Source organism: Scyliorhinus torazame, chromosome 13 (assembly GCF_047496885.1).
Source record: "Scyliorhinus torazame isolate Kashiwa2021f chromosome 13, sScyTor2.1, whole genome shotgun sequence".
Taxonomy (NCBI): Eukaryota; Metazoa; Chordata; class Chondrichthyes; order Carcharhiniformes; family Scyliorhinidae; genus Scyliorhinus; species Scyliorhinus torazame.
The window spans coordinates 65,801,309-65,815,085 of NC_092719.1; the positions used below are offsets into that span (position 1 = coordinate 65,801,309).

General features: G+C 46.2%; 1 protein-coding gene across 4 annotated transcripts in view; it reads left to right on the top strand.

The window, feature by feature from the left end:
- bpgm (2,3-bisphosphoglycerate mutase) overlaps window positions 1–13,777 on the top strand; it is a 56,904-nt gene that overhangs the window by 9,128 nt on the left and 33,999 nt on the right. For all 4 annotated transcript variants that reach the window (XR_011934081.1, XM_072471692.1, XM_072471689.1 and 1 more), the window contains exon 2: window positions 5,504–6,128. Coding sequence is in view for 3 of the 4 variants with exons in the window: in XM_072471692.1 (XP_072327793.1) it covers window positions 5,531–6,128 (598 nt within the window). In the remaining variant the exon portion in view is untranslated. The remainder of the gene's footprint in view (window positions 1–5,503; window positions 6,129–13,777) is intronic.

A 13,777-nucleotide genomic window follows, 5' to 3' on the forward strand; every position in this document is an offset into this window, starting at 1 on the left:
GTAGGCCAGCAAGGATGGAAAAATGGGTGAATAAGACTTGGGCCTGAATTTTCACTCCTGAGTCAGGAGCGTAAAGTCAGGAAAATTCCCGACTCGACAAACGTGGCTCAGAAGAAATTACCCCAGGTGGATTCATTTTTGTTCTGGAGCAAGCGTTAGTGGGAGTCAGGCTGACTGCCCCAACAAAGAGTTTGGAGGCAGCCACAGGGCTGCTGGGTGCAGAGGCTTGCTCTGTGAAAGACCTGCCTGGTGCTTCTGGACTTCTTCCCAGCTGTAAAAAAAAAAAGAGCAATTAAAAAAATAAATAGCTTTCTAGTTCTTATCCCCCATGTCCCACCTGTGCTGACTCCTGCCCCCATGGCCCATCATATCCTCCATACCGATCTATGCCACTGTACCCACTCCCCATGGTTCCTCATGTCTTCTATATCAAACTATGCCCCTGTACTTACCTCATGGCCCTTTATAGCCCCTATGCCAGTTTAGCATCAATTCTTGCCCTCACCCAACACCTTTTGCACTCATGCTGTCATGGGAGTGTCCCTTTAAGGAATGTTTTGTCTTATCACTTGGCTTCAGTGATGCCAATGTGTGGGTGGAGCTGGGCTGTGGCGCTGGGTTTCACTTTCATTTTTGAGCTGGGAGCTGTTGACTGGCTCTGAGTATTTTGCTTTCGTTTTCACATTTTGGCTGCCGGATTCAGACAGAGAAGTCTTGTCCTGTCTCTCCCTCTCTCTGAATTTTAAAAGCTGTTTCCAGATGACTTGATAACCTGAAAAGAAATAACTGCTTTCTGGAAGGAATTCAAACCTGATGTTTTGAAAAGGAAACAAGAGTGTATACTAGGTCTTGAGTGCTGTGCTCTGGGCCACACCTTTGAAAAGGGGTTTCTGGTTTATGGGATCTTGTTACTAAATTGGAACAGCTTAAAGGGGGAATTTATTAAGGGTTATACATAGAGCACTGTAGCTGTGTGGGGTATTTATGTTTGTAGCTGTTAAAAATGCTTACTGTGTGTGGCTTTATAAAAATTAACGAAATTTGTAGAATAAACTTTGTTTTTTATTGAAAGTGCTTAAGGCCTCTGTTGAATAACACCTGAAAGGTAGGCCCTTGTGTTCCCCGTAACCAAAATTAATAAACAGTTGTAGGTCAGGTGAACTCAATGATATACTTTGGAGCTTTCTAAACCCTGGCCCATAAGAACACTCTACATATCAACTCACCCAGTATCAATGGGCAGAACCCAGGACCGATGATGAGATGGAATGAAAGTAAATTTTAAGTGCCTATTGGAGACTTCAAAAAACAATTTCATTCATAAAAACACTCTTCGTAAAAACCCATTCATTATTCATTATCCATTTATATTCCTTCAATGTTATAATCCCTTATAAAAACATTTTATTCAAGTGCTTAATCCACTCTAAAACAAACATTTGTTTTCATTGCACCAAATCAAAGATTTTGGCACAATTTACTGGTTGCGTTGTGCACGAAAGGCGGCACGGCCGGTAGGTGCACTCTTCTGGGATCTACACGGCTCGCCACACCTCGCAAGATCTAACGGGGTAGTGTGAGGCGTCGTGATCTGAATCCCGTCCATTATGGGCGGATCACTATCGGGCAAATCTGCATATTAGAGCAAGACAGCTAGTCTCACTCTAATATGCACTCACCTGATCTACCGAAGCCCTGGGTTCAAACCCCATCACCTTGGAGACCTCTGGTGAGTGCCATTCAATGCTGGTCTCCACAAATTGGAAGCAGACAGAACAATCCCAGGGATTGGAGGCCACCAAATTCTTGTCATATGGGCAGGGTGGCACTGCCAGGGTACCACGCTGGCATTTTCCTTGTGGTGGAGATCGGGCCTGGGAGTGCCCGCGCGTGTGAGGTGGAGTGCAGGGGGAACCTGAGGACACCCTTATAGGTGCGTTGGTGCTTTTGGGGGGGGGGGGGGTTCGGGGGGTCACATTGCAGAGGGGGGTTGAGCAATTGGGATGCCATTTAAAAACGGCATCCTGATCTCTTCCTGTACTGAGGAGTTCCGGCGATCGGAGCTCCTCAGGGCAGGAATCAGGACTAAGTGGGCATTCTCTGCTGAAGCCCTAAATTGAAACAGAGTCCCGATAGATAGGGTGGGGTTTCTCGGCAGCACGAGTGCCTGGAAACACTCAACTAAACGCTCTCAATACAGGACTTTGTTCCAACTTGATTAGATTGCACACTTTGTGAACACTTGGAGCTTCAAACTTTGTGAACACTTCAAACTCGCAGCTAATAGGCACCCCACTGTGATAGCAAGACATTGTGAAATCAGTTATGCAGCACAAATTCTATGATAATAGACCTCTGGTTTATGCCAACAGAGTTAAATTGCAAGCACTGATGTCTTTTTAAACTGCAGAATGTTCTTCTTCATATTTGAAGGCAAGGATATTTAAATGCCTTGACAGTTCTGGTGCGTTTATACACTTTTTCTGAATAGAATCATAGAACTTACAGTGCAGAAGGAGGCCATTCAGCCCATCCAGTCTGCACGGCCCTTGGAAAGAGCACCCTACCTAAGCCCATACCTCCACCCTAAACCCACGCTATCCCCGTAACACCACTAACCTTTTTTGGACACTAACAGAAATTTAGCATAACCAAACCACCTAACCTGCACATCTTTGGACTGTGAGAGGAAACCAGGGCACCGGAGGAAACCCACGCAGACACGGGGAGAACTTGCAGACTCTGCACAGACAGTACCCAAATGGGATTCAAACCTGGGACCCTGGAGCTGTGAAGCAGCTGTGCTAACCACTGTACTACCATGCTGCACATTCATGTCTACTGTTAACAATCTCTAGTGGCACGGTGGCATAGTGGTTAGCCCTGCTCTCTCACAGCGCCACGGATCCAGGTTCAATTTCGGCCTTGGGTGACTGTGTGGAGTTTGCATGTTCTCCCCGTGCCTGCGTGGGTTTCCTCCAGGTGCTCCGGTTTCCTCCCACTGTCCAAATATGTGCAGGTTAGGTGGTTGGCCATGCTAAATTGCAGGTTACGTGAGGTTATAGGGATAGGGCAGGGGAGTGAGCATAGGTAGGGTGCTCTTTCAGAGGGTCGGTGCAGACCTGTTGGGCCAGATGGCCTCTTGGAACCAAAGGGAGCTTGAGCTGTCCCGAAGGCTACCATACCTCTTAAAGGTAATCCTAGCTCTCCAAAGAACCAGGTAAATTTAGACTTTATCCTGAAAACTGTAAAACTCACAAGTCTGTGAACCACGAATGTTCAAAGTACAACCTGCATTTGTTCTTCCCAGAGACAATGGCGGGTGCTGGATCCAGGAGAGGAACTTCTGAAATGGGACTCTGGCACCATTTTGGCTAAGCCAGGGATCTCTGTCTTTATTAAAATTCAGACTTTGGTGTTGTATAGTATGTGGGAACAGAACAATTTGCCCATTATTTTTTTATCTGTTGCATAATCCTGAGTCTCTGCCTTGTCTTCAGTAAGCAATGGAACATCAAAGTTTCACACTGACAATAATTTTAACTGAAATTATTTTGTAACAGGTGAACAAGTGAACATATGAGCAAGTGGTAACAACCTGGAACTCACTGTCGAAAGGATTGTGGAAGTGGAGACAATTGGTGATTCCATGGCACTTGAGGGAAATAAACTTTGCAGGGCTCCAGGGGTAGAATGTAGGAATTGTCTTCATTCAATTCCTCAACAGAGCCAGGACGGACCTGATGGATCGAATGGCTCTGTGACTTGTATAAATCCATCTAGCTCTTTGAAGATTAACCACTGCAGTCGTTGAAACTGGCTTGAATTAATTTTCTTGAGAATGTGAAACAACGCAAAAGGTTCATACAGCTAAAACTCATTCAATATCCCTAGAAATTGTGATCAAGACTGCTTGGATTTGAATAACTGTGTTGACCTTCATTTGAAAATAATTGGCTGCCGTGTACATAACTGAAGAACGCTCAATCTTTCTTTGTTAGAAAGTAGCTTTGTTCCACTTGAAAGACTTGCGGGTAACCATAAAATTTGAACCATTTTATGTCGAGTTAACCTTCAGATTGTATCTTTTATTGGCTTTGCTACCTTATGTTATCCTGTCTCGGAACAGGAAGCCCTTACACATCATTCTTTTCTTTAAGCACATTACTTTCGAATCCTGCTGCTTTTGCCGAGGCTGATTCGGACCTAATTGGAAAGAAGAAGTACACTGCATCAGACCAGAGATGTCTGACTTGAACATTTGAATTTAGGTTTTACTGCATTGCTTTCTGTGAATGTGGATTCTTAAAAATTCATTTACGGGATGTGGGCGTCGCTGGTTAGCCCAGCATTTATTGCCCATCCCTAGTTGCCCTTCAGAAGATGGTGGTGAGTTGCCTTCTTCAACAGCTGCAGTCCTTCAGGTGTAGGTACACCCACTGTGCTTTTAGGGAGGGAGTTCCAAATGTTGCCCCAGTGACAGTGTAGGAACGGCGATATATTTCCAAGTCGGGGTTGTGAGTGATTGTTGGGTTTTGTTCCCTGATAGCAAGTATGACGTGAAATAAATCGGTAGCAGCATGTGCTTTGACTTTTGTTCTTTGACTGATTTTGACCTGATCTAAAATAGCAAACTGCTAACATATATGAGCCTTTTGAAAAGTGTTCTCTACTCCCAGCTTGTTACTGGTCAAAGATCACAGGGCAACCAACGGAAATGTCTCAATGTATCCTGAAAGTCTACTTGAATATTGGCTTTGACCTCAACAGCTGGGAAGCATGCACATGATTGCCCACAATGGCAAGCCCTGCTTCACTGTGGTGTAGCTACTTTTGAAGCAGTAGATGAAGAAGGCCAAAAATGCAAGAGTAAGAAGTAAGCTCAAGAAGGCACACAAACCTTCATCAACTATGGAGCGACCAACTGACTGACTGCTCATGTGGAATGTGAATTTTCGATTTTTTTTTTTTTTCTCCCCCTTCTTAATGATGTTTGTCTCTTGGCCTTTCTTTTTTTTTCACCTCCTTTACCTGCACTGATTTCACCCCTACCTCTTACAACCTGTTATTTCCATCTTCTTTTCCTCCTCTCCTTTTTATCCTCCCACTTATCCCCTCTTCCCTCTCTTACGCCCTCTCCCATACCCTCTCATCTGTCCTCTCCATCCCTACCCTCTCTCTCTCGCCCCCTCTCTCTCTTCCTACCTTTCCCCCCCTCCTCGCCCCCCCCCCTTGACATCCCCCCTCTTTCTTGCTCACCCCTTCTCTCTCGCCCTTTCCCCCTCATCCTTCCCACTCTAAGGGCCCAACTTTAGTAGTGTAGCTTTGATCAGGTGTTTGAATAAGCATGTGGCTCGTGTTTCTTATTTCTTTTAAGTATCTTAATCTTAACTGTTTTTTAATAATTTTCTGTCATATTTAATATCTTCAGTGGTTTTGTATCTAGTCTATAATGACCACATTTCTATGCAATTCTCAACAGATTATTTATTCTGTTTTTCAGAAGCTTTTGAACTACTCTTAGATCAGTATGACATTCAAGCTGGTGTTGTTGAGGCATGGCGAAGGTGCGTGGAACAAAGAAAACAGATTTTGCAGTTGGGTTGATCAGAGATTGACTCCCAACGGTATCAAAGAAGCCCAAACATGTGGAAAAGTCCTAAATGAAGCAGGATTTGAATTTGATCTTGTGTTTACATCTATTTTGAGCCGATCTATTGAGACCGCATGGCTAGTTTTGCATGAGATGGGGCAAGAATGGGTACAAACTGAGAGCTCATGGCGACTTAATGAGCGTCATTATGGAGCATTAATCGGTCTTAACCGGGCAGAGTTGGCCTCAATTCATGGAGAAGCAAAAGTTAAGCTTTGGAGAAGAAGTTATGATATCACTCCACCCCCTATTGATGAATCGCATTCATACTTCTATGAAATTTACAATGATCGGAGATATAATTATTGTGATGTTGTAAAAGACAAACTACCCAAAGCTGAGAGTTTGAAGGAAGTTCTTGAAAGATTGCTGCCTTATTGGAATGATGTAATTGTGCCGGAAGTGAAAAAGGGGAAATGCATTCTAATATCTGCACATGGAAACAGTGCCAGAGCTCTGCTCAAATATCTGGAAGGTAATATAATATAAGATATATATTTTTATTTCCTTGCATCATAATTGAAAAAGTGTCATAATGTCTGTTGTGCTTTGTCATGGAATGTTGAGATGGACATGGGCAAATTTCTGACCTCCATTTTCACTGGGTCTTCTTGTTATGGAGGGCATACGTACTATAGAAAGAATGGATAGGGGGGAACTCTAGCTTGAAGAAAGTGCAGGGACAAGAGAGGATATGAATTAGGTAGGTAATTTTCCCTTACTGTGTAATTTGGGAACATGTATCCCCATGATAAAGCCAGTAAAGCTCTGAAATAGTTTATACAGCAACATCCTAGTCAATTGTTAGAGGCTTCAATGAGCTGGATTGCATTGGTATTAGCTACCATTGTTCAGGCACTCTGTGTAAAGAAAGTGTTCTTAATAGACCATGAGAATACTGTTGCTGCTGGAACTTTCCCTATGTCCACAGCAACTTGGCTTCTTTAATTGGGCAGGCCCAGTTTTCGTCGAGGAAAAACAAAGTGTGCAAATAGCGGAGGAGAAACAAATGGTGGCTGAAAGTTCTTTCAAAAATTAGTTTGGATGTTTTGATTCGTCCATCTTGCCCCTCCTTTATCTTATTGGTAGATTCTCTGGGATAGAGTTTGATGATTGGTTGTTTCCATTCAAAGTTTATCTGCTTGCCTTCCTCTCATTTGACTGTTGCAGTGCCTACCTGTTCAATTATAGTTTGCTGATTTTCCAAACACAATTTGAACCCGTTGAGAATATCTGTGCCATGTTATTAAAGTCCAATCTGAAATCTTGCATATCTAAACTTTTTCGAGGAAAGATTAAGAAATATTCATTCAAATATGTAATAGATAAACACCTAGAAACTGAAAACAGCATAGAGTAATCAGCATTGATTTTAAAAGGGATGGTCATGCTTAATCAATCTTATTGAGTTCTTTCAAGAAGCCAGAGTAGACAAAGGAAATGTAATAGATGTAATATATTTTGAATTTCACGGTGCAACCGTGGTTAGCATTGTTATCTCACAGTGCCAGGGACCCGGTTTCGATTCCGACCTTGGGTGACTGTGTGGAGTTTGCACGTTCTCCCAGGGTCTGCGTGGGTTTCCTCCGGGTGCTCCGGTTTCCTCCCACAGTCAAAAGATGTGCAGGTTAGATGGCTTGGCTATGCTAAATTGCTCCTTAGTGCGGTTATGTGCGGGCATGGGGTGGGTGGGTGGGTCTAGGTCAAATGCTTTTCAGAAGGTCGGTGCAGACTTAATGGCCTCCTTCTGCACTGTAGGGATTCAATTCTATGATTGATGACTTCAATAAAACACTGCATTGTAGACTTATGGCCAACATAGAACACATGGAGTCAGGTTTAGCTCAATTGGCTGACAGCAAGTTTGGATGCAGAGCAAGGCCAACAGTGTGGGTTCAATTCCTGTAACAGCTGAGGTTATTCATGAAGGCCCCGCCTTCTCAACCTTGGCCCTCGCCTGAGGTGTGTTGATCCTCAGGTTAAATCACCTCAAGCCAGCTCTCCCCCTCAAATGGGAAAGCATTCTATGGTCATCTGGGACTATTGCAACTTTACTTTATATTGTACAAGCAACCTTATCTTTTAGATATGACATACAGCTTGTGTTACAGAGAGTGAAATTAACTTGTGACATTTAGAAATGGCAGAACATCCAAAGCTAAATTTGCAACGCATTCATTTATTAATAGAGTGCTGTGTGCAAGAGAGACTGCAGTTGAACTGTCAGTGTGAGATGAGCCTCATAAATCTAATCATCCAATCATTAGGGAGGGAACTGCAATCTTTTTTTAAGCAAGCTCTTTTAAAGCATTTTGCATCTTGTAATGTCTTTTGAAACCATAAGCTGATTGTCAATACTGCCACATTGGCAGGATTGTCTATCCTTGAGTCTTAAAAATGTAGATTTAGGCCCCAAAATGGATTTGACCACAGACACTGTCCAGAATATCAGATAAGTGATTAAACTGAGGTTTGGCTTGCTTGCTCATATGGACATTAAAAATGCCTGTTGCATTATTAGAAGAGCTGTGGATTTTCCTTAAACCTGATTTATTCCACAACCAATATCGTTTGAAAGCAGATTATCTGGTGATTCACTTGTGATCTGATGTGCATACATGGGTTGTTCCATTTGGGATAAATAACTTCAAAATCTTCCATTAACTACAAAACAATTTGAAGCATCCTGAGGATATGATGAGGCATTAACACTGGCAAGGTGGCATTTTGCTGTGAATTTCAAACATCTTTTGTCTTTTGGCCTGGCCAATATCACTGATCGCCACTCCATCCATCACCTTAAACTTTCACTCCCTCCATCACCAGTGCACAGTGGCAACCGTGCATACCATATACACGATGCACTGCAGCAATTTGCCAATGTATCTTCAACAGAAAACCCGCAACCTTTATCACCTAGAAGGACAAGGGCAGCAAGATGCATGGGAGCACCACCGCCTGCAAGTTCCGCTCCAAGCCACACACCACTCTTACTTGGAACTATATCACCGTTCCTTTGTTCTGGAATGTAATTGCACCTACACCAATTGGACTGCAGCAGTTCAAGAAGTGAACTGCCACCTTCTCAAGAGTGTCTGGGGATGAGCAACAATTGCTGCCTAGTGTTCTCCATAAATTACCTGACACTTTGACCAGTTTATTAGCAAAATGTTTTACCCAAGAGCCTTTACTTATGAGATGAACAAATTTTATTCACAATCCTCTCACTCTCACAAATATGACTCAGACTCACAGCTGGGCTCTAAGTATTATCCACATTTAGTGAATCAGGCTGGCCAGGCTACGATCATTCGATGTGGATATCTTCTCAGGGCTTGGAACCCAGGGTCCCTACTTGCGATAATTGTGCCTGGGGACTCCTAGGTTATCGCTGACTATCTGTTCTAATCTTCCTTTTTTTAAACTTGTTCTACTCCCACTGAGTCACAGGTATACGCCCACACTTGGCCTGAGTTTTATTATTCCATCCAGACTTAAACTCATTAATGGGAATAAACAGGATAGACCTATTCAATCAGGGTGATTCAGACAAGATCCATTGTGCTCTGAAACACTCTTGCCTGACTAGCTATTAGCCCATTATGGAGTCTGATCACCTCTTTGTTTGTCATTTGTCCTGCTACAAAGTTGATTACTTGTGTCTGTGTGGTGAATGTATAATTACTGATAATTCACCAGTGCACTGTATTGTGTTATGTTATTAACCCTGTGGGCTCCACCTATGGGCCATTGTGTGGCTTCACCCACAGATGGATATGTTGGGGCATGTACGGGCTCCGCCCATGGCTCCACCCCTTTAGAGGAAGTATAAGAGCAACTGACCTGCGGGACCGCCTTCAGTATTGTACCAGTCGCAGGCAGGCACAGTTCTAAGCTGATTAATACCACGGTTTACTTCTCCACGTGTCTTCGAGTGAATTGATGGTCGCATCAATTTAATCAGCTTAAAATACTACTATGGAATCAGCCCTCAAACCTGACAGACTTGAACTCGATCCACAGGCCGCGGAGGCGAAAGACATTTTTTCATATTGGCTTCGATGCTTCAAGGCCTATCTCGCCGCGTCGTCTACGCCATCCATCACTGATGAACAGAAGCTGAGCCTCCTCCATGCATGGGTGAACCATCGCATTTCTGTCCAGCTCGACGAAGCTGCTTCCTATACAGAGGCCTTCGCACTATTTGAACGCCTCTACGTGCAGCCTGTGAACGCGGTCTACGCGTGACACGTCTTCACCACTCGCCAGCGCACCGGGGAGTCGCTAGATGATTACCTACGCGACCTCACAGCCCTCGCGCGCAACTGTAACTACCAGGCCGTTACGGCCACTCAGCACATGGAGCTCGCCGTCCGAGACGTTTACGTGGCGGGTGGCCGATCGAACTATGTGAGACAGCGCCTGCTCGAAAAAGGGGCCCAGGACCTGGCCGACACGGTAAAACTGGCTACCTCTCTGGAGGTCGCTTTTCAGAGCCTTACTGCGTTCCCGGCCGACCATGCGACCCCCTCGTGCGCCCCCGACCAGAGACTACCCCAGGCCTGTGCCGCGCGGCCGCCCGCCCATCATGGGGGGCTACCCTGAATTTTTGTGGCCAGTCCCAACACCCCCAACAGTACTACCCGGCCCACAACGCGAACTGCAACAGCTGCGGGCGAAAAGGACACTTCGCCAAGGTCTGCCTGGGAGGTCTAAGAACTCAAACTCACAGACCCGATCCACAGATTCACAGGCCCGCAGACCCCGCAAGGTGTCAGCGTGTCTGCCGACTCCGCCTCCCCGCAAAACACGTGCGACTCATGGGGGCCGCCACCTTGGCCATTCTCCCCCACGCGGCCGGCCACGTGCGATCCATGGGGTCCGCCATCTTGGATGCCATCTTCCTCACCGCCCGCCACACTCGACCAACGGGGGCCGCCATCTGCTACGCCGCTTGACGCGTACGACCTACATGGACAGCCATCGCGGGGCCGCCTCAGCACCTCCGATCACGCCGCCGGTTACCCACAACTCAGTGTGGTCACCCTGGACCAGTCGTGACCCAAGCACCTCCGGAGCACCATGATGGCCGTCCGGGTTAACGGTACTCCGGGAGCACAGAGAGCTTCATTCACCCGGACATGGTAAGACGCTGCTCGCTCCCAATATTCCTGATGCAACAAACCATCTCCCTTGCCTCTGGGTCGCACTCAGTGCAAATCCAAGGGTGCACTACTCCAACCCTAGCGATACAGGGCGCTGAACATAGAACATTACAGCGCAGTACAGGCCCTTCGGCCCTCGATGTTGCGCCGACCTGTGAAACCACTCTAAAGCCCATCTGCACTATTCCCTTATCATCCATATGTCTATCCAATGCCCATTTGAATGCCCTTAGTGTTGGCGAGTCCACTACTGTTGCAGGCAGGGCATTCTGAGTAAAGAACCTACCTCTGACATCTGTCCTATATCTATCTCCCCTCAATTTAAAGCTATGTCCCCTCGTGCTAGACATTACCATCCGAGGAAAAAGGCTCTCACTGTCCACCCTGTCCAGTCCTCTGATCATCTTGTATGCCTCAATTAAGTCACCTCTTAACCTTCTTCTCTCTAACGAAAACAGCCTCAAGTCTCTCAGCCTTTCCTCATAAGATCTTCCCTCCATACCAGGCAACATTCTGGTAAATCTCTGCACCCTTTCCAATGCTTCCACATCCTTCCTATAATGCGGCGACCAGAATTGCACGCAATACTCCAAATGCGGCCGCACCAGAGTTTTGTACGGCTGCAACATGACCTCATGGCTCCGAAACTCAATCCCTCTCCCAATAAAAGCTAACACACCGTACGCCTTCATAACAACCCTCTCAACCTGGGTGGCAACTTTCAGGGATCTATGTCCATGGACACCGATATCTCTCTGCTCATCCACACTGCCAAGAATCTTACCATTAGCCCAGTACTCTGTCTTCCTGTTGTTCCTTCCAAAATGAATCACCTCACACTTTTCTGCATTAAACTCCATTTGCCACCTCTCAGCCCAGCGCTGCAGCTTATCTATGTCCCTCTGTGACTTGTAACATCCTTCCGCACTGTCCACAACTCCACCGACTTTAGTGTCATCTGCAAATTTACTCACCCATCCTTCTACGCCCTCCTCCAGGTCATTTATAAAAATGACAAACAGCAGTGGCCCCAAAACAGATCCTTGTGGTACACCACTAGTAACTGGACTCCAGTCTGAACATTTCCCATCAACCACCACCCTTTGCCTTCTTCCAGCTAGCCAATTTCTGATCAAACTGCTAAATCACCCTGAATCCCATGGCTCCGTATTTTCTGCAGTAGCCTACCGTGGGGAACCTTATCAAACGCTTTACTGAAATCCATATACACCACATCAACTGCTTTACCCTCATCCACCTGTTTGGTCACCTTCTCAAAGAACTCAATAAGGTTTGTGAGGCACGACCTACCCGTCACAAAACCGTGTTGACTATCTCTAATCAAATTATTCCTTTCCAGATGAGTATACATCCTATCTCTTATAAACCTTTCCAAGATTTTGCCCACAACAGAAGTAAGGCTCACTGGTCTATAGTTACTGGGGTTTGTCTCTACTCCCCTTCTTGAACAAGGGGACAACATTTGCTATCCTCCAGTCTTCTGGTACTATTACTGTAGACAAAGATGACTTAAAGATCAAAGCAATCTCCTCCCTAGCTTCCCAGAGAATCCGAGGATCAATCCCATCCGGCTCAGGGGACTTATCTATTTTCACACTTTCCAGAATTGCTAACACCTCCTCCTTATGAACCTCAAGCCCTTCTAGTCTAGTAGCCTGAATCTCCGTATTCTTTTTTTCAAAGAATAATTTTTATTAAAGGTTTTCATAAAATATCAATAACAAAATGAGAAAGAGGGGTAAGTACAAAGAATCTCCGTATTCTCCTCGACAGCATTGTCTTTTTCCTGTGTGAATACTGATGAAAAATATTCATTTAGCACCTCTCCTATCTCCTCGGACTCCAAGCACGACTTCCCACTACTGTCCTTGACTGGCCCTACTCTTACCCTAATGAGCACGCTAATTACCTTAGTGAGTATGCTAATTTTCAACTATATGTCCTCCCAGACCTCTGCGCTTCTTTCCTTTTGGGACTCGACTTCCAGTGCAACCTCAGGAGCCTAACTCTTAAGTTCGGGGGGTCCCTGCCCCCGCTCACCATATGCAGCCTCGCGACCCTAAAAATCGACCCCCCCCCCTTCGCAAACCTCACTGCCGATTGCAAGCCAGTAGCCACCAGAAGCAGGCGGTATAGCATGCAGGACAGGACGTTCATTAGGTCCGAGGTCCAGTGTCTCTTGCGGGAGGGGGTCATGGAGGCCAGCAATAGCCCCTGGAGAGCTCAGGTGGTGGTCGTCAAGACCGGGGAAATGTTCCAGATGGTGGTTGATTACAGCCAGACCGTTAAACGGTTTACGCAACTCGATGCGTACTCCCTTCTCCGGATTGCAGACATGGTAAATCAGATCGCGCATTACCGCGTGTTCTCCACGGTGGATCTGAAGTCTACATACCACCAGCTCCTAATCCACCCGGAGGACCGCCATGACACAGCGTTTGAGGCAGACGGCCGCCTTTTCCATTTCCTCCGGGTCCCCTTTGGCGTCACGAACGGGGTTCGGTGTTCCAACGAGCGATGGACCGAATGGTAGACCAGTACGGGCTGCGGGCCACGTTTCCGTACTTGGACAATGTCACCATCTACGGCCATGATCAGCAGCACCACGACGCCAACCTCCAACGATTTCTCCAAACCGCCCAAAGACTCAACCTCACCTACAAGGAGAATTGCGTTTTCCGCACAACCAGGCTAGCCATCCTCGGCTACGTCATGGCCCAACCCTGACCGTATGCGCTCCCCCCTACAACTCACTCTCCCTCACTGTCCCAAGGCCCTGAACAGGTGCCTTGGATTTTTCCCCAGTATGCGGACAAAGCCCGCCCACTATTTAAGGCCACCCTCTTTCCACTGGAAGCTGAGGCCCGCCAGACCTTCAGCTGCATCAAAGCGGACATCGCCAAAGCCGCGATGCGCACGGTGGACGAGTCCGTCCCCT